We start from the raw sequence: 21,890 nt of genomic DNA, 5'->3' as shown, positions 1-21,890 counted from the left end.
TTATCTAATTTGAGTTGATTTTTAATTAATATGGTTAATTTTTTTTAGTTAATTTTTTAATTCATATTTTAAATATTTTATTTTATTTTATTCTTCTTCTTCTTTTTTATTTTTATTTATATTTTATTTTCTTTTTAATCTTTTTTATATCATATTCCCTTTTAAAAATTTGATTTCTTTCTTTCTTTCTTTCTTTCTTTATTCTTCTTCATTTTAATTGATATGCTCTACTTTTAATAATTGGAAAGAGATTAGCGAGTTAAATAAAATAATTATATTCCCTTAAAAAGTAAAAAAATTAAAAATTCTTCTTCAGTACAAATTAAAAAAAAGAGTGCTCTTATCTTTTTGATTTTCCCTTTTAACTAGTATATAAATCTATTGTTTTTATATACTAGCTAGCTCAGCTATTGATAATAAAAGATATCTATGCATTTAAACGGGATCACTAACGAAAATGGGCCTGTATTCTATCCAAACAACAAAACTAAAAATATATATATCTATATAATTAGAATGATTTTGTGGCATTAAAAACTTCGGCTTAAAAACTTTGCATATTTATCATTTATTATTTTCTGCTAGCCTTTCTTTTTATCTTTTCTTTATTTTTAATTAATTAATTGATTATTGAACAAAGTAAAATTTACTTTTTCATTATCATAATTCAAATATCTTTTTCTTATTAATTTTTAACAGAAAAATGCTTCTTTATCTAATTAGTTAGTTAGTTAGTTAGATAATGAATAAGATAAATATATAATTTTCATAAATAAATTTAATTGACAATCTAACAATTTTTTTTCTAACGAAAATCTTTATTCATTTATGAATTATTATTTCTTAATAATTAATATCTAAAATATTCAATGTAATTTTTATTTTTCTATTATAAACTTTTATTTTATATAATTTTATTTATTTTAAAACATTAGATTTGAAAATTATTAAATAAAAAAATTCTATTTTATAAATTTGAAAAATAATATTTAAAGTAGATTTTTTAAAACAAATTTTATATTAGAATTTATATTTCATATTTGATTTCTTTAAAATAAAATTTTTACAGTGGAGGAAAAAGAAGAATAGATTTTTGAGCAAATAATTAATCATCACCTTCTCTTTTCTAAATTTATTAATTTATTAGAAAGATTTTTAAATAAAAAGAAATCCTTCTGAAATAAATATAAATAATAAATTTTAATTAAAATATTAAGAAAAAAAAAATTAAGAAAGTGATTTTATTTGATTTTACAAGCAGGCAAATAATTTAGTTTTTTAGTGAAAAAATGAAAAGTAATTTAAACCACATCATTAAAATAAAATAATTAAATTACTATTTCATTTTAACTCACCGCAAACACCATACCATTCCAATTAAGTTTTTAAAATTTCCAGCCTTATTGCCTAAGAGCTTGTTGATCAAATAATCATTTTGATTAATTGCATTAAAAGCAATTGGATTGTCAAAAAAATCTTAAACAAAAAAAAACCAATTATAAAACCAGATTTTCTTTCCAATTAATTAAAATATTTAGAATAGAATCTTATCATATTATGCTTGATTTCTCTCTCAGATTAACTAAAAAGTAGAATTTTAATAATATAAATAAATAATAATAAAACAAATAGAAAAAATATAAAAACAAACAAACAAATAAATAAATAAATGATTAAATAAGAAAATTAATAAAAGAAATACAAATAAATAAATAAATTGAAAAGCAAGAAAGAAAAATAAAATAAATAAATAAAATAAAAAATTAATTAGCAAATATTTAAATTAGACCTAATATGCTTCTATTTTTTATAATTAATTAATTTTTAAGAAACAAATAATTAATTAATTGAAATTTATTTATCAGCTAATTTAATTTTTGTAATTTTCAGATAAGGAAAATAATTATTTGCGAAGACAATTCAATAGTTTTATAAAAATGCTTTTTATGATTGAAAATAAAAACAAAAAATAGATTTTTAATTAGCTTTTAAGAGAGATTTGAAAATTATTTTAAAATGCGAAAAAGTTGATTTATTTACACGTATAAAATATATTAAAAATATGAGAAATATAGTAAGAATTAGTTATTTTATATAATTATAATTATTTATTTATGAAAATTTGGAAAAAAAGAATATTTAAATTTGTGTTTGTTTTTTTGCTATTTTGGTTTTTGCTATTATTGTTTTAGCAATTTTGTTAAATAAGGTTGATAATCAACAAAAAACTCTCATTTCAGTATTTTTTTCTTTGTGAAGGAGGTGAATTGTTTGATTTTTAAAATTTCTTTCCATTAATTATTTGTTGTTAGCTATTATTTTTTTGTAAAGATTATTAAGGAAGATATAGTGAAGCACTTCTTCCGTTATTGTTGATGCTAATTTGTTGGGTTTTTGTATTTTAATTAGGTTAGTAAGAAGTTTATTTATTTGGCGATATTTTAATTGTTTGGTTGTTGGTGCTTTTATTTATACTAAGCTTTTTTTCAGGAGGTTAACTTTCACTTTTTCTAAATACAGATGAATTTTAATTTAGTAGGATAAAATCTTTTTTGGGAAAGATAGCTGTAACACCTTCAAAATTTACTTCTACAGTATCGTCTGAATAGAATTTTAGTATTTTTACTTGGAGCATTTTAGTTAGAATTAATTTATCGCCTCTAACAGAGATAGTAGTTTAACGAGTCATTGCATTTTAATTTACTAATTAATATGAAAAAAATATTCAGGATTCGTCAATTTTAGTAAAATAATAAGAATCAATTTGGAATATATAAAATTCTATGAATTTATTTTATGTGTGACAAATTAAAATAATTAATTGAATTTATCAACAATCTGGATTATTTATTTAAACTTAAAAGATGGTTTTAGGATTAATAATTGGGTAAGGATTAGAAAAAAAAATGGCTAAATTTATAATGGAATTAGCATATTTTAATAAAAATAATGTTTGTTTGAAATTTGATTTTACCTTCTGATACAATATAAGGATTTTAGAATGGATAGGTGATGTTATTTGTGGCACTCAAGTTTTAGATAGATGGGTTTGAAATGTCTTAATTATGTTGGTAATAGTCATTCTTAACATAGTCAAAACGAGTTGATGATTAATCACTTTATTAGTTGAACTACCCAGTAATATTAGAGCTTACAGAGATATTTTTATTCAAAATAATATGATGCTGTGAGTCGATATGAGCTCTTGGAGATATTTAATCTGATGTGTTGTTAATATGGGAACTGTTAATATTGGTTTTCATGTTGAAAGAGTACATTTCATTAGATTGATTAGGACTAAAATCATTTTATGGTTGATTTTGAATTATTTAAGCCTATTGTTAATAAGCTGAGATACTTTATCTTTAATTTTCATTCTAAGAAGTTTCTTCCTTCTGTTTATATTCACTTCTTTCTGAAGTAACTTGAGTTGTTGTGCTCACAACGCTTTTTCTCAGGTTTATAGAAAGCTATCCAGCAACTTTTCCCTTCTCGCTTTTCAGTGAGGGACTTTAAAGGTATTTTTCCTGTGACGCTTCTGTCTATTCAGATAAATTGCAACTATTTTACATCTACTGCTTTTATTCTATTTAGGCAATTTTTTAATTATTATTATTATTATTGTTGTTGTTGTTGTTATTATCAGCCTAAGGAGGAACAGCGTTCATGATATTCTATTGATTAGAAATGTTGTTTTATTATTATTATTGCTATTATTATTAAATATTGTTGCTATTGTTGTTGCTGATTATTTTGTCAGAGGAAATAGCTTATGAAGTGCCTCTCTCTACTTAGGACGACAACTATGCCTATTAGTCTATATTTTAGTTAGAAAGCTGATTAATATATAAAAGCGATTAAATTTAGTTAGGATCAAGGTTTATGGCTTGTTAATTTTGCTACTGTATTTGGTGTTATTGATATGCTTATTAAAATTAGAGTTAAGTGGATGATCTATGCTAACAGGGTGAAGCAGCAGCAAAAGTGCATGTAGATTAAATATTAGAATTTTGAAAAGTATATAAATTACTATTGTTAGTAGAAACACCGCCTTAAATCATTTAGCTTGGACTGTTCGTGTTTTGTTAAGATGCTTGACTTTGCTACGATTATCTGAAACCAAATTATTAGGTTTGTTTAGTTGGAGAAAAGAGATTGCCATCTTTAAATGTCGATATAGCTCCAAGAGGTATTTTTTAGCTGTTGTTTGAAGGAGAGTTTGAGAATTCGAAATTACTAGGCTGTGTTTGAACTTAGAGATTGGAAGTGACTGAGAGTTTTTCAGATTTTAATTAATTTAAATTGATACTTTGCATTGCACTTTAGCTGTGGTTAATTGATTTAACAGGACTATTTGGGTTACTATCTAGCAGGCCTTTATTTTGATTAGAACTGGAGCTCAATTAAGAAAATTATTGTTAAATAGGTGGTGAAGAAAGGCCTTAGTAGATTAGAAACTCTGATTTAGTTAATATTTCATCTTTCTACGGACTTTATTAATCACTGCAGTTTGCATTTTAATGATAAATATCGGAAATATCTTAGATGTTAAAGTTATTGTTGCTCTCTGATTGTTCTAAGTTCATTAAAGGAATATTGTTCCATTGAGAAGGACGTACTTTCTTAATCACTAAAGGAGAGTGACTTGCTAAAAAGTTAGGATTTTCATTCATCAGAGCTACAGTGCTTCCTTAATTTGATGTTAATGTATATTAGCTTGTTTGATTGTCTTTGATCTCTGATGATATTTATCCATTTTCATAGCCGCTAAAGGCAGTAACACTAGAATTCTTTGGCAATTAATTGTTATTATTATTGTTATTATTGGCTTTGTTCGACTCTTCAGTTAAGAAATTTTTATTACCCTTTTACTTAATAGAATTATTGGGTTACTAATTACAGTTTTATACATTTAGAAAGTTCCCTGTTTATTATTAAGTTTATGGAAGATTCTAAAAAGTATCAATTACTTGATTATTGTTGTTTTCTAAATCTATGTGGTTATTTTAACTGTTACTTTTAATAGCTTGGTTTGGACTAGAATTACTAGATAACTCTGCAGATTTCGAAGAAGAAGTGAAATCTTGCTTATTATGATTTTCATCTGAATTTTGGTAAACTTGAGAGTCTTTCCTCTCATTCGAACTGTAATTCTGAGTATATTGATATTTTTCATATAAAGAACTGTATCTGTTTTGACTCCTTCTAAGCTAATTAGACATAACAGATGAAGAGTCGTTGCTGTCAACTTCTTTTACTGATTGAAGAATTACCACTTTGTTACTCTCTTTGTTTTTGTAAATAGCTTCAGTCTTATAAAAATAAAAATTAAAATGTAAATTTATTTTTAATAACTTCTCATTTAAAAACATTTATTTATTTTTGTTACTTTCTTTCTATCTACCTATCAGCATTACATTTTACAACATAAAAGCAAGCAAGCAAACAAAAAATGAAAAAAGGGAAGAACAAACAAATAAACTTGTGAAAATTACAAAAAATGTAAGTGAGTAAAACAAAATTAATATACAAGTTATATATAAAAATACAAGAATTATAATATAAAGTAAATAGAGTTAGTTTATTTGATAAGTTCATTTGTTATTTATTTATTTATTAATTTTATTTAAATTCATTATTTGTTAAAAAAGAAAATTTGTTAACTTATTGTTTTGATAAATATGTTTTTTAATTATATTTATTTGTTAATTACATGTTTGTTTTTATGTTTGTTTGCTTTTTGCTGAAAGGTAAATAGATAGATAGGTAGATAGCTCAAAAAATAAATGCTGTTTTGTTTGTTTGTTTTTTTGATTGAATTGATTTATATATATTTATTTATTTTGAATGGTAAAAAATGATTTCAACTGTATTTAATAATGATTACTTCATTTACTGGATCTGTGTGTAGAATATTTTAATCTAAATAAGGAGATTTAATTTCAATTGAAGACTGGTTGAAAAGATTTTCGTTATCTTCTACTCCTCTAGATTCAAATCCTGACTGAGTATTCTTGTTATTTGAGTATTTAGTGGTTACAGAAAAAGATTTCTGGTTGTTTCTTTAGCTGTTCATTTAATTCATTATGTCTTAGTTTTATGAAGTGTTACTTGGTTAATGAGAAGCAGCAGTCTCTTCAGCATAGAACTAGTCACTTAATTTATTTTTATTGTTTGAGCGCTATTTCATATTTTCTTCTTCCTCTTCCTTAATTTCAGTCAAAATTTCTTTAGGTATCCCTGTCACACTGCGTTTTGGTATCGATTTATCAGAGCTTAGTGATGTCTGTTCATCATTAGAGTGCTATTCATCGCTACTTTAAAATTATTATTTTTTATTAAATTTGAGTTTACTTTCATTAAATTAAGTTAAAATTCTGAATAAACAAAAATATCTTCATTCATTATTCTTAAATCAAATAAATTTATATTTTTTTCTAATTTAAAACTATTAAATAATTTATTCTTTATTTCTTTTCAATAATCATTACAAATAAACCTGCTTGTTTTTTAAATACTATTTTGGTTAAATTAATTCTTATTCGCTCTTTATTTTAATAGCTTTTCATTAGTATAAAAATAAAATTCATTTTTTCATTTTATATTGAAATCTGCTTGATAAATTATGATTTTAAATTAATTTTTATTCTTAAAACTATTAAATTTGAATTGTTTTAGTAAATTTCTTAAATTTGTTTGAGTTTTTATTTGAATATTTTCCTTTAAATTTTTATAAATTTGCTATTTAATAATGAGAAAATTATTTGCCTTCTAAACAGTTTTATCAAACTTTTGAATTTTAATAAATTTACTAATTAAAATGATAAAGTTATTTTCCATCTAAATAGATTTAGGAAACTTTTATATTTTGATAAATTTGGTAATTGATAATGATATATTTTTGCTTTTTAAACAGTTTTATCAAAAATATTAAAAATTAGTACCTGCTTTTATGTATTTTGGAACGATCAAAGTAATTGCTGTCTCCTCTTAGAGGATTGTAGTTCTAGAAAAGGTACTCTTTATCTACTTTGAATAGTTTCGGGTTTTATGCATGGAATAGTGTAGATTATCCAATTTTTTTGTATCTTTCATCAGTTAGAATGGACATTTCTGCAATATGGCTCATGAAGAGCATTAAGCCTTTGTGGATTAGAGTTTTTACTCTTTCCTTGTTCAGTTATATTTACTCTGTGTTGTTGATATATTCGTTTTAGGGTTCTTCTTCTATTGTGTTTTTAAGTTTTCTGATACTGACACTTAATTTTGATTTATTAAGAGTGAGTCTTCCTCCATGAAAGTTTTTAGGCAATCTCATACTCGTAGATCTTTCTTTGTTAGTTTATCTGTTTCTTCTTTCATAGTCATACCATCTGTATAACTGCTACTATTGAACAGAAGCTATTTCAAGTGGTAGTTGAATTTTTCCAAAATTTTGTGTAAAATAGCTGAACTATTGATATGTTTTAGCATATTCAATATATATTTACCATTCATCAAAAATATCTTCCTCATTGCTTGAAAAAATGAAATCTCTTTTGCTATTTTTAAGTTAATCCTTTTTGTACCACTTTTCTGCATGCAAGATAAATTGAGTCTATCCCTGAATTTCCTTTGTTTTTTCTATGCTAATTATATCTTTTAGCAAAATAGATGCCAAAAACTCCTAAGGACTATCTTCGAATTCCTTTATGTTGTGATAGTATCTAAATTTTTTTCAATTTAAAATTATTTATTTTTAAAGAAATCATTTTCAATATTAAAATAATATTTAATAATTTAAAAAATAAGCTTAAAAAAAAATAAAGTAAAACTTTTTCTACTTTAAATTAAATATGAAAAATATCATATTTATTTCAGTAAAATTATTTGAATCAGTATTTTTTTAATTTCAATTTATTTTCTTTTCAAAATTATTTATTTTGCTTAAAATTTATTTTATTTTTTTGTCCATTTTAAATTTATTTTAAAATAACTAATTTATCTTTGAAATAGCTTTTCCACCATTTAAATTTTCATTTAATTTTAAACTCTTTGTTTGAGAGTTGAGAATTTATTTTTTAAGCTTGAAAATTAATTATTTTAATTACCTAAGATCATAAATTGTAAGGATCACGTATCTATCGGCTTTGGTTACACCTTTGTCACTTTTTTTGCTTAGAATAGAATTGTGGAGGACACACATACGATCTGAACGGTTGCTACTTTGTTTGAGTAAATTAGTAACCTTTTTTACAATGATGGCAGTTTTAGCTTTTAGCTCTATTTGCTTATCATCTTAACGTAAGGTTTAGCGACGAGTGTTTTCTCCTAGCTTTAAATGAAACAATAATCTTCTTTTTTCATGTTATTCGCTGTTTTCTAATTGGGTCATTGTTTATATATTTTCTGCTACGTTTATATGAAGTTGCCTTCTCTGGGAGAAATCCATGCGCTAATAAATAACTTCTCTTATATATGGGTGAGTGCATCTAAAATAAATGTTATTCGAGTTGTGCTCAACTATTTCAATAAACTAGTTTTGCTCTAAATTAGTCAACAAGTCTATTAGCTAATCATTTTTAATTAACTCCTTAAAAGGCTACACCTTGCTCAACATTTCAAAATCGAAGACAGTTCCAATTACGCTTGCTATTTTCATAATTAAGAGTTCCTCAGTTTTAATCTGATCGAGAATCGGGCCATAAATTTTCCTTTTTACTTTTATATTAAAAATTTTTTTGTTAATTTAATTTTTGAATTCTTTTAATTTACTTAGAGGAGAGTTGATTGTGATGAATTCTTCACAAAGCATTAAGTTCCTCAACTCTTCAGTAATGAATACGGTTTTTCTGTAGTTGTAACTTGTTTTATAGCCTTCTTTTTCTAATTATTCTTAGCTGATGTTTTTACCTGCCATTAATAAAAGTTTACTTTCCAAGAAAGTCTCCACACAATCTAGAAGTAACAATGGATTTCCATTTGTCTTGAACTAAAGAAAATAATAGAAAAATAACTTAGGAAATTCTTATAATCTCTCTTTAATTTAGCTGTAAAACAAGAATGAAATTGAACTTAAATCAATGTCATCACTTTCATCTCTATCATTCTTATTTTTATATGACACATTTTCAATATTTAGAATAACTTTTAATAGTTCTTTGATCTTCTCAGATTCCTTAAACGAAAAATTGTTAAGTTCAATCACTTAGTATAAATCAACACTCACTATTAATTATTTTTATTGAATTAATAAACAAATAAATCAAATAATTAAAATATATTTTTACTGTCAAGAAGCAATTCTTCTATTGACGAAACTCCATCCTGATAAATATCTTCTTGCATCGGGGTTTTCGGATTTGCATCTACTTGAACAGGTTTTTCGAAATAATTTGTACGGGCAGTGGCAAAAAATTGTATGTTATCAAAATATTTCAATAGAGTTCTTATCATTTTAAATGAGTAGACATCATAGTTATGAATGTCTTCTAAGACTATAATTAATGGTGCAACAAAGTTTTTAGGGTTAAATGATCCTCTTGAGTTATTAATATGTATATGTCCTTCCATGTCATAATGTTCTTTCTGCTCTAAATAAGCAGAAAAGAATTCTCTTACAAGTTTAGCTATGAGCATGTATTCATTTTTTATTCTTTCGTCTGAGTCTTCTCCCACACTTATTTAAGTCTCCTTACTTATCTTTGAAGGAGCATCGAATCTAGCTAAAAGATTAAATTTTTCTAACCCAAAGAGCTGTTTGATTGTAGTCTGCATGTATTGTGATTAACTTTATAATGAAGGTATTTAATTATACAAAAACTTTATCTTTGCTTCTAGAGAAGTATCATGCATATTCATTCTTTTCATTAATAATTTAAATAGAGTTTTTATTGGTTTCCTCATTCCGTTGCATTTATATTTTGAAGTCTTTGAATTGATGCTAGAAACAATAATCTAAACTGATTCATCATATTTAAATTTCATGTATGTCTTTTTATGAATATCATCATGTATGCTAAGAAGCAACTTTCTTAAAAACAGAGATTTTCCCACTCCAACTGGTCCTTTTATTAAAGTAAACCCCTTACATCTCATAATTTTACCTTTCATCTACTGATTTTAAAGACCTTTCATGAATTACTTAAAGATTCCGTATGCTTTTTAAAATTTATCTTCGGAAAGAACAATAGTTTTATATAAATTCATCTGTTTCTTTTATTCGTCATGCTATTTGCTTAATAAAGGAGTTCCTACCATAGAATGTGAAGTATCCCTCAGAAAACCTCCTCCTTCTATGACTTTCGGAGAAAAAAATATATTTTAAGCATTTGCATTCAATGGCTGATTTAACATCTTTCTAGTAGCACTCATTTTTTTATTTTAAATTATTGGAACAGGAGTATCCGTCGAACCATCATCGTTTGGCTTCTCTAAAAGTTTAGAATTCCAAATAGGATAACAATATCTATGAGTTCTTATTTAAGGAAAATAATTGTCCTTATACTCCTATTTCATTTTCTCAGAAGAAAAAAATAATGGCTCATAAATAGGAAGGTACATGCTCTTTCCCTTGAATTTTTTCCAATCCCAGAATCTGAAATCAATTTTATTCATTGCTTATTTTGCAGTAGTTTCATCAACAAGTATTCTCTTATCTTTCTCCTTGCAAGCACAAGACATAATTCTAGCTGATAAATTGACACTATCTCCAATAACTGAATACTCTCTACGATTACCACTTGTACCAACCACACCAGCAAAAACCAGTCCAGAAGATATACCAATGCTGCATTTACAGTTCATTTTTTCTAAACAATTATTTTCAAAAAATATTTATTGAATTATTTCATTAATATTTTTTAGATAAAAATTAATACTTTTTTTTCACAAAATAAATCCATTTATTTTATTAATTAAAGAATATTAAAAATGTAACTTTGAAAATAATAAATTAATTTAAATTTTTTACTTAAGGATTTATAAATTTATTGTGCACATAGGACAGCTCTAGCAGCATCATCTTCATGAGAAGTAGGAGGAAGCCCAAAAACAACAATCATAGTACTTCCTTTATCATCCATAAGAAATTTATTTAGCGAGCCTTCTTAGAGATAAACACATTTTTGAATACATTCAATAACTTTTTAAATTCTATTGAGACCTTCCTAAGAAGCAATATGATTGAGGTCAATGCCTATGTTCATAAACAGTACAGTGAGCCATCTGAGTTCACTAGACCACCTTTCTAAGCCTAAATTTATATACATTTTCAATGCTTTAGGAATATATCTTTCAACATCGGGACGTATAATTTCAATCTAAGCAGGAGAAAGTTAATCTTTAATTTACAAAGAGGCAGACACATTTCTAACTTTTTATTTCGTATTCAACACCTAAAAAAATTTTTTTTTATCATCCTTTTTAGTAACTTCTTGCATCTATTTTTATTCAATAAAACAAAAAATTATATTTTCTAAACAAGCAAAAATGAATATAAAAGTCAACTATCTTTGTTTGATTGATAGTTAAGATATTCATTAAATTAGAAAAATTCTTAATTAAATTTATCATTCATTTATTTAATGAAATTTTTTGTACTATTTCTAAAATTATAAATTTTTATTTCGTCATTCTTGCTGTATTTAGTAATCAAGATTTTACTAGAAGAACAAATAAATTATCTCATGTAAGTAAAATGCTCGCAGCTTAAATTTTACTATCTTTAATACTTGATAGTAATTTAAAAAAAATCTATAAATAAATTAATAGCCATGATGAAATTATTAAACAATTAACTAATCTAAAACTAACTAACTATCTATCTATTTATATCACTTACTAACTACCTAATTAAATAAACAAGTAAGTAAGTAATATTTTCTTTCGAAAATTCACTTTTGTTAAATAAGGTGGGCTTATTCACCAATAGATTAGAAATTTATTAAGTTAAGATCGAGATCCAATAAATAAATTATGTGGTTAGCGATTAATAAAATTTGCAAATATCAGATAGTATTTTTAGAAACAGACAGCCAATCTTTAAATTTTTTTAGAAATATAAACAAATTAAAAGTAAGCTGAAATCAATGAAGCAAATAGTACTTTTTAAGTTATTTATTATATTTTTTGTTTCTCTGTTAATTTAATAAATGTTTATTTGTTTGCTATTTCTTAGTTAGTTAGTTATTTAGTTAGTTAGTTCTATATAAGTTTGAAAGCTCTTTTTAATAGCATTATTATCAAGTAAGTGTATGAACGTATCAAAAAATTCTAATGAAATTGTCTTTGAAAAACTAGACTCAACAATATTAATTTGCTCATAGTTGGCTTTTTAAATGGCTTATTAGTTATATCTGTATTAAGAGATGTGTTTATAATTTGCTTTTGTTAGGTGAAAGAAGTATAACAATAAAATATTTAGTTTTACATCAAAGTAGTTCTCCCTACGAAGGTAGTGCTCAACTTCTTCTGAAATGATAACAACACCTCCCTTCTCAGCGTGAGACTCGCTTTCAAAGGCTTAAATGAGGGGATTACCAGCAGGAAGATACTCTGCTCTATTTAAAACTCCTCCAACATAAATAATTGAGAAATCACCTATGCCGAAACCTATTTTAACAGAGAGCATAATTTAATCAACAATTTTGGTTTCCTTTAATTTTTTTTGAATATTCATCGCACTTTACACTGCCAAATGGCAACTGTTTAAAAGAAACAGATCCTTGTCTTACTCTGTTTTCTTTTCATCAGGAGGAGGAGGCCACACAACTATCATGGCATCTCCCGCAAACTTAAAAATATCTCCACCTGATTTCCCAATTTCTTGCACCATCAGCTCCATATATCTGTTGATTGCAAACGCTATAATCTCATTGCCTTCAGGTCCTATTTTTGAATAACTTTCAGTGAGGTTTGTAAAACCAGAAATATCAGCGAACATGACAACTGATCTCAATTCCTGCTTGATAGGCAATTCAGGGACAGCGTTAACCTGCGCAATCGCTATTAAAATTAGTAAATTTGAATTAAATATTCAATTTCGAGTGTCATTTTACCTCCTTATATTTGCGATTGCTACATCATATTTTTTTAATCTAATATATTCTTAATAACTAACGCTGGGACGAATCCTAAAAATCCATGACGGCCTCCTAAGGCATTCGATCTCCCATCATTTGACATCGCTTATCAAAAAAAATAAATAGTATTTGAAATAATCAGCTAAATAGCAGGATACAAATTTATTGTTTTTGCTTTTATATTTATTTATCTATCTATCTATCTAATTATCTATGAAATAATGAATGAAATTTGTTTGTATTGTTTTCCCTATGCTTACTTCGCCTAATAAATAATATTGTATTACTTGTTAATTTTATTAAATATTACTTCAAATTTATTGATTTCATTTCTTTACTTTTAACTATAAAAACCTTCAACTAACTTTAAAATATCAGACTTATCTAAAGTCTTAATAATCAAGTAGCAAGCAATCAATCAAGTAAATATACTTACAAGTAAATTCATTGATAATTGGTAATTAGTTTATTTATTTTTTCATTGTTTGTTTGTTTATTTCTTATTCATTTTGCCTTTGAATTTCTATCAATGTATATAATTAATGCGCATATTAAGTAATATGACATTAAAAAAATAGTAAGTTATTATTTAGATTAATGTGAAAATTTCTATTTACATTTCTGAAGACTGGCTGGAAGGTTTTAATTTGAATTCAAAATATGTTTTACCCATGTTAAAGACTTTTTATAATTTCGATGGCTGTAAAGTATTTATTTACTAAATATATATATATATACTATTTATTTCAACACCACAGTAACTCCTCTTAAAAATTCATCAAAATTTACAACTCTTCTCCACATTTAAAAAGTAAACACAATTCATATTTAAAGTCGATTACAATTTTAAATTAGCTTACATTTCTAAGAAATATCTGATACTCTTTTAATTTATATTTACATGCTTTTTTAGAAGTACTCAAGTATAATAACAATTTTAATTTTTATTTTAGACTTAACTTTTTATAAAATGATCTGAGGTGGTTGATTAGTATAATAAAAAATTAGGTTAAGCATTTTCTAAATATGAAAGAAATTAGTAAATGCAAATTAATTTCTTGTGCGTGAATAGCTTTACTATAACCATTAACATTAATTTATATTTCTTATTTTCGAATAACATTCAATAGTGCATAATATAGTATTACATCATTTACTTCATATAGATAGATAGATACTCTTTTTCTTTTTTAACATCAAACAAAAAAGTTCAAGATAATTTTTATACTTCTGAAATACTTATTGAACAATAAAAACATTTTTTTTAATATTAAAAACAAGTAGATTTGTCTTTTATTTAATAATTTAAAAATAAAAAACAGAATAAATTTTTGTTCTTAAAGAAAATACAATTTTCTTCTTCTTCATCTTTCAATATTAAATTAAATTTATTAATCGAAAACAAAAGCAATAAGTTTCTATTAACTCTTTTATAATTAATCAATCAATTCTTTCTTTTGTTTATTATAGATTTGAATTTAAAATAGACGAATTCTTACTTGAATTAAATAATACATAATAAATAAATAAAAGAATCAATGAATGAAATATTTAGTTATGTACTTTCTTTCAAATTTTGATTTTATTTGTGATTACCAAATTTAATACTTAAAATTCTTAAAGACAGAATTTAAATAGATTGATAAAACATCTTTACTTTAATTGATTTTTCGTATTTTTCTTTTTCAAGAAACTAAATTTTAATATTTTGAAAAAAATTATTTAAAATTACAATAACTGTAACAAAAAATGAGTAATTTAATTATTTTACGCTTAATTTTAATGCATTTCATTAAAAAATCAGTTAAGCTTTTTTTGACTTTTTTTTATGATAAATTTCAAACATACGTCAGTAAATTTATTTTTTTTAGAGATTTTACGAGTTAAGAAAAAAAAAACTTAACCATTTCCATATTAATTAATTTATTTAACAGATAAAAAATTTTTCAATAATAAACTCAATTTAAAATAATATATTTACACAGGTAATTATCAAAAATTAAATAAAAAATTTCAATCTCAAATTAAAATAAGGCAAGCTAGCTCATATTATTTTATTTAAAACGATAATTAGATTCATATTTATTAGGTTCCCAATTTATTTCTTAGTTTGATAGTAGGTTTTAATGTGATTAATCAATTCATAAAATAGTGATTTCATAAACTTATTTTTGTGGAGATTGATTTAAAATTAAAAATTGTATTAATTAATGATAATTTAAATTAAGAAATACTAAAATATAATATAAATATTGCAATTCTATAGTGTAAAATTTTTAAAAATAGGGTAGTTTATTTTTATATTGTATTTTTTTCCTATTTTTAATAATCATTGAACATTATTTTTTAAAAATTGATTAAATGAGGTTAATTTTTATAAAAATAATAAAGACATAAATATTTATAAATCTTTCAAAAAAAATAAAATTTGTATTATTTATTAATTAATTTAGATTAAAAAAAATTGAGCAAAAGTTTAACAAACATAAATAAAATATAGTAATTTCGAAAATGAAATATTTATTAAAATAAATTGTTTTTGTTTTATCTATTTTTCAACAAAAACATATAATATAAATGTAATATAAAGTAATGGAATTTATATTAATTTAAAATTAAGTTTTCTAAAAGAAATTTTAATCATAAAAACTCTAATTGCTGTCCCTAATCTCCAATTCCAGAACCCATTTTTAGATTGTATTTATTGATACTAATTATATGAATTTATAAATAATAAGTTAAAAAAGTAATAATGAAATTACTTGTAATTTTGTTGCTCTTCTTTCTTTCCTTCTTTTATGTATTATTGTAAATCTTTTTCGCATTAGCTGTAAAGCTCAAGATCTATTTTTTATATTAAAAAAAGCGTATAAAAACAAATAAATAAATAATTATATAGATTTATAGATAGATATTAGAATATAGATTCTAATTACATTCTCTATTATTAATGTTGTCAGTTTATTCTTTTAGTTCACTTATTATCTAAAATGCTTTTTCAAATTTATTCATTTTATGAAGTCCTTTAGCTAACATGAATTTTGCTTAAGAGTTGGTGGGGTCAAGCTTTAAAACAGTTTCTGATTGAATAATAACACTGTGAAAATCGTTAATGTGAGCTTTTACTTCTGCAAAATAGTTTCTGGATCTTATTTCTAATTGCTACAATTCATCTCTTTGCTATTATGTTAATTTCTCATTTTCTTTTTCATCTTCGATACTAAGAATTGCCTTATAATTTTATTTTATTTATTATTGTTTTTATTATTACTACTACTTGCTTCTTCGTAAATGCTTACTTCCAAATAATTGATAATAGCCTAATCTTCATCGTTGCTTTTAAATGCTTCGATTCCACTTTTTATTGAGTCAATAATTTCTTAGTATTGATTAATTGAATCCTATAAACATTAAAAACAAACTACATCAAAACTCTTATTTGTATACTTTGATATATTTTAATGAATGATCATTTTTGCTTAGAAAATTTGGCAATTTATTCAAGTTATGATAACTAACTCAATTAAGATTAACCATGTTATTTATTTTTTCTAAAAAAATCAATAAATATCTATATACACTATTTGGATTGTTTTCTGTACCTAAAATTGAATAAAAATATAGTTATATAGAACTAGTAACAGCTTATTTTTATAAATAATTACCTTAATGATCTTAATCCATTTTGTTAAACTTATTTTTAAATATTTGCTAATTTACTACTTACTGCCTATTTTTTTATTTATTTATTTCTTTTAAAGATATTTGGTAGAAATTATAAAAAGAAAGTATTTGTTTTAATTTTTGATATTGAATATCTAATATTTATTAGCATTAAAATCTCTTAAAAAGTTGATTTATTATCAAAATTTTAGTTAATAATAGTAGTAAAAATTAGTAATTCTTTGGTTGCTAAAGTGAACCATTCATTATAAAGTCTTTAATAATTTAAGGTAAAATATGGAATACAATATTTTTAAAAAGCTAAAAAATAAAATCCCTTTAGGAACATATTTGCATATCCATCATCACTCGATAAATTGCATATTATTTAATAAAAATAATAAAAATTCTACATAAAATAATTTATAAATAAGTATTAAAATTAAATCTAAATATAATTTTCCTATCCATACATACATATTTAAATAACATATAAAAATATAAATTTAATCACAATTTTTGACTTCAAAAAAAAAATTTTTATGGTTTAATATTTATTGTTTGTTTATTTATCTTTTATTTGTTGATTCCTCTTTTGAAGATTTAGAGTATATTTGTAAAATTGAATAAATTAATTAATATTAAAATGATAAGTAATCAAAAAGAAATGAGAAAGTTGAACTAATGAATAAAAGGATAAAGGAATAAATACTGATAAAAATATGAATTAAAATACAAGTTTGTTTGTAAGCATAAATGTTTATTTCAAAATAGGAAGTATCTGATTATTAATGCTACTATCAATATTAATAAAGGTTTTTTAAATCTGACAACTAATTTATATCCTTTGTAGATATATTTAATTGCAGGGATTATGTTTTTTATTATTTTTGCTAATCTTTGCAAATCTTGGGGAGAAGCATTATTTAAATAGTTAGCAAAAGGATGATTGGGCATTTAGGCTGTCATCATTTTCAACATTTCAGGGTTAGAAATCAGCATGTTTAAAGCTGTATCGAGCATTTAAGAGTTTTCTAAAATAGATCCCATATTACTCATATCAGGCATTTATTCTTTAACGATTATAAATTAAAATTAGCTTAATGATAAAATTATTTGCATTTTTAAAAACAAAAAAATTTCATTTAATTTAACTTAAAATTATTGTTTTTTTACAATATTTATTAACAATCAAAGAATGTAAATAGTATTAGAATTTGTTTAAAAATTTTTAAAGGAAATACCAAAGATGGTTTTATGTATTTTGTTTATTTAAGAGTTTTTTGGGAAAAATAAATTTCTAAATTAAAAATAATGCTATTGTTACATGCATTAGCTGAGACTTAAGGTTGAGGTTCTGTTGAACCAGTACTTGATACATTTGAGGATGTGGATTAGGTTGGCTAAGTTGGGAATGTAGCTGGACCTTATCCTTGTTTGAGAATTTAACTTGGGTCCATACTTGAGGCTGCTTTGATCATATCAGGAGTCATCATATTTTTCATCATATTAATTTATTCATCGGTTAAATCCATACCTTGCATTTTATACATTGATTTTAAAGCAGCATTGTCCATATTCTTAACCATATTTGCCATGCTATTAATTTGGCTTTCATCCTAATTATGTAAATTTATAAATAATTTATTTGGATAAGATTTGAATGTTTATTTATAATGAAATTACCATATTTTTTAGTTGTTCTTAGCTCTTTTTAATTGTTTCTGGATTTGCATGCTAGGATAAATTAAATTATTGATTTGCTTAAGCATGTCTAATAGCTTCTTGATTCTTCTTTTGCAACTCTTCTGGTTAAGCTTAAGTAGCCATTTTTAATGCTTCCTTATTAGTGGAAGACTTAATCATTTTTATTTATTCATCAGATAAGTCCATGCCTTAAGCTTTATACATTTGTCTTATTGTTTCGTTATCCATATTTTAAATCATCTTGGCCATTGAGTCAAGTTAACTATCATCCTAATTAAAGTTTAATAGTTAGTTAGTTATTATATTCACAAAACATTAAGCATTTTAATGAAAAATATTTAACAAAATCTTTAACACATTTAACTGAATAAAAGCTACCAAAACCTTATCAGTTTGATTTTTCTTATTTAATAAATAATTTTTCATATATTTTTTATTTTTATTTAACAAAACTAATAACAAGTTCAAACAAAATAAAATTCTTTGTTAGTTTTTGCATTAAATATTTGAAATGAAGACTTTGATAATAAATCAAAAATTAATAATTTACCATATTTTTCATCATTTCTTATTGCTTTTTAATAGTTTCTACATCAATATTTTTGGGATTGAAGTAGGTTGAAGATGGGTTGGGTGATTATTCAACTTTTTTGTCCTCTTTGACTTCTTCTATGATGACTAATTTATTAAATATTAGTTTTATCAATAAATTAATAAATTAGCTTTCCAAAAATATTTTAATATGTAAATAAATACCTTCTTCTTTATTGTTTGTTTTTTTCTCTTCTATTTCTTCTTCTTTTACTACATTCTATACTTTGGTTTCCTTCCTATTAAATAAATAAATAAATATTTGTTTAATACAAAATAATTATTATATGATAATTTAAAGTTACTTTTATTATTTTTCTTATTTGTTTTTCAACTCACTTTCGTTATTTTGCTTTGGGGCATCTTCTTGTTTGCTCTTATTTTCTTGTTACAATTTGTCTTCAGCTTCTTTTTTGATTTTATCTACTTCTGACTTGCACTTTGTATAGATATCAAGAACTTTAAAATTAATGTTTTATTATTAAAAATATGTTTAAATTTTGCTAATTTGTTACTAACAGAGTCAGATGGAGATTGATTTTTGGCTTCTGTTAATAATTCCAAAGCTCTTTCATATTTTTTTAATCCGTAATAGCTTTATCCGAGTCTGAATTTAGCCTTAATATTATTAGGATCAAGCTTTAAAACAGCTTGGGCTTGAGTAAGCATGTTAAGATAATCGTTTTGCTTGGCTTTTACACTGCAATAGTTATTTCTACAGTTAATTTCAATTTCTTTTAGCTCCATTTCTTGCATAGTATTAAGCTTTTTCATCCTTTCTTCATCTATACTGATAATAGCCTTTTAATAATATTTTAATGATTAATTAATTGACTCATTAATTATTCTACTATGATATTATTTTCATTTCTTCACTAATTATCTAAACTCAAATCAATTTATTAATGCTTTATTTAGTCGCTAATAATATAAAAAATAACAAATTTTATACCTCTAAGTAAAACTATGCTGCTTCATCATAATTCTGCTATTTGAATTTCTCATTTCCCTTGTTTTTTAATTAATTTATCTAAGGATAAAGGGAATTGTCAACAGGAGGGCTAGGAGTGCTTTAATTTTTTTTTGGTTCAGGTCTAGAAGAAGAGCTAGGCTAAGCTGTTGTTGGCTGCTATTTTTTAAATTGCTATTAGGCCTAGGAAAACTAGTTTTAATCCATATTCTATGCCTGATTAATTAAATTGCAAAAGAAAAAATATTAAATTAAATTAAATTCACATCATAATCAAATGCTATTATTTACCATATTCATCATATTTTTCTTCTGGCTCTCGTCCATACCGCTAAACATACTAGATGCCATTCTCATCATTTCAGGACTAATGTTCATACCTTTATGATTATAAATATTTATTCTTTTACTAAATTTCACTCTTTAACTTTTTTAAATAAGGTTAAAAGAATTGAATAGATCAATTTTTCTTACCTGATTGTTAACCAAGTCTCCTCAAATCATCATCGCTCATGTTGTTCATTTATTAACTGGCGTTTTGCATCATTTCAGGAGTCATGTTTTTCTTCATCTATTCAAACATGTGGGGATTGCTAAATGGATTCATTTCTTTAAACTTTAAGCTTTTTAAAAACTAATTAAAGGATTTTTTAACTCTCTTTAAAAGATAAATCGATCTATTTTTTTTTTTTAAATTTATAAAATCAATTAATCAATCAATCAGGCAGACAAACTATAAAACTAAATTAAAATTTGGCAAATAAAGGAAAATTTCTATTAATATTCAATTAGTGTTATTTCAATCTTAATGTAAATATGAATAAACCAACGCTCAGATAGATAGATAAGCTAGTTAAATGCTACGTACGTGTATAATTCACTCACTCACCCTTTTAACTTAATTATTAATTAGTTGATCAATAAATATATCAATTTATCTATCTATCAATCAATAATTATTCTTTCTTCTAGATTTTATATTTTTCTAATATTCCATATTCTAAAATGCAAATCTAATTTCTTTCTTTTTTCTTTTAATATCAAATTATCATGTTCAAAAATAATTTTTATTATTTTGAAAATTAAAATTTTTGATTTTAAAATAATACTTTATGAACTAAAATGAAATAAACTTTGAATATTTACTTAAGATTCTAAATTATATTAGTAACTAACTAATATTTGAAATCAATTAAACTAATAAATCTATATGATGATGTTAAATATATTTTCATTACTTAAATATCAATTTTTCTCTTTTCTAAATTGAGCCTAGTAAGTTATATTTTTACTAATACATTTGAAGAAGAAAAAATTATTTTACAATTTTTAGAAATTAATTAATTCTATTAAAATTCTAAGAGCTTTGGATAAATACTTTGAATAATCATTAATTAATATTATTTGTAGAAGTATTAATTTATTTTGCACTTATAAGTTGGCTATAAAAAAATTAAAAAAACATTGACATAACAAATATCCAAATTATTAATTTTTATATTTCTTAAATTATTTTAAAACATTAAAAAAAAAGTAAATTTTTAGCTTTTATTTAAAATCAAGAGTGGATTTTTGCGATTAACTGATTTTGCTTTATAAGTTTCTGATAAGCAATCTTTAGAGATTGTTACAACTTTTATAAATTTTATTAAATAGGCTAGTTAGTTAGTTGCTATAGAAAAACAAAATATCTTAAAAAAATAAATAAACTCATTAAAAAACTATTAAAGCAATTTTATTACCATAAAACCTCATGCCTTCTGTCCTGGATTTAGGTAAACAAGTGAACAAAGATTCAATACTAAAATCTTAATTTTTGATTATCAGAAAGGTTATTGTGTTGGAGACAATTAATAAAGATTTATGGTATTTCAAATTTTTTGAAATACCTGCAGTAA

The 21,890-nt window shown here is 23.5% G+C and overlaps 3 protein-coding genes across 3 annotated transcripts; all 3 read right to left on the bottom strand. All coding sequences in view use genetic code 6, as the record gives it.

Annotated features, from left to right (window-relative positions):
- Positions 1-2,236: 2,236 nt before the first annotated feature.
- Positions 2,237-13,164, bottom strand: TTHERM_01253430 (adenylate/guanylate cyclase; the record flags this gene model as incomplete). Its single annotated transcript, XM_001009443.2, has 11 exons — positions 2,237-2,703; positions 2,975-3,817; positions 4,031-5,312; positions 5,888-6,314; positions 6,945-7,706; positions 8,091-8,700; positions 8,755-9,207; positions 9,270-10,790; positions 10,952-11,420; positions 12,410-12,984; positions 13,038-13,164. The coding sequence occupies 11 exons, from the start codon at positions 13,162-13,164 to the stop codon at positions 2,237-2,239; spliced, it is 7,536 nt and encodes a 2,511-aa protein (XP_001009443.2).
- A 2,537-nt stretch (positions 13,165-15,701) lies between these two features.
- On the bottom strand, positions 15,702-16,745 carry TTHERM_01253410 (tetratricopeptide repeat protein; the record flags this gene model as incomplete). The annotated part of the gene is made up of 6 exons (XM_001009441.2): positions 15,702-15,771; positions 15,824-15,905; positions 15,998-16,292; positions 16,361-16,462; positions 16,641-16,663; positions 16,727-16,745. The coding sequence occupies 6 exons, from the start codon at positions 16,743-16,745 to the stop codon at positions 15,702-15,704; spliced, it is 591 nt and encodes a 196-aa protein (XP_001009441.2).
- Positions 16,746-17,489: 744 nt separating this feature from the next.
- On the bottom strand, positions 17,490-20,599 carry TTHERM_01253400 (tetratricopeptide repeat protein; the record flags this gene model as incomplete). Its single annotated transcript, XM_001009440.1, has 10 exons — positions 17,490-17,797; positions 18,052-18,343; positions 18,411-18,701; positions 18,982-19,109; positions 19,188-19,261; positions 19,328-19,481; positions 19,538-19,823; positions 19,975-20,208; positions 20,284-20,372; positions 20,467-20,599. The coding sequence occupies 10 exons, from the start codon at positions 20,597-20,599 to the stop codon at positions 17,490-17,492; spliced, it is 1,989 nt and encodes a 662-aa protein (XP_001009440.1).
- Positions 20,600-21,890: the final 1,291 nt, after the last annotated feature.

This window comes from Tetrahymena thermophila (genome assembly GCF_000189635.1).
Source record: "Tetrahymena thermophila SB210 genomic scaffold scf_8254781, whole genome shotgun sequence".
NCBI lineage: Eukaryota > Ciliophora > Oligohymenophorea > Hymenostomatida > Tetrahymenidae > Tetrahymena > Tetrahymena thermophila.
The sequence above is the reverse complement of the archived record's forward strand: the minus strand, read 5'-3'. Positions and strand labels throughout refer to the sequence as shown.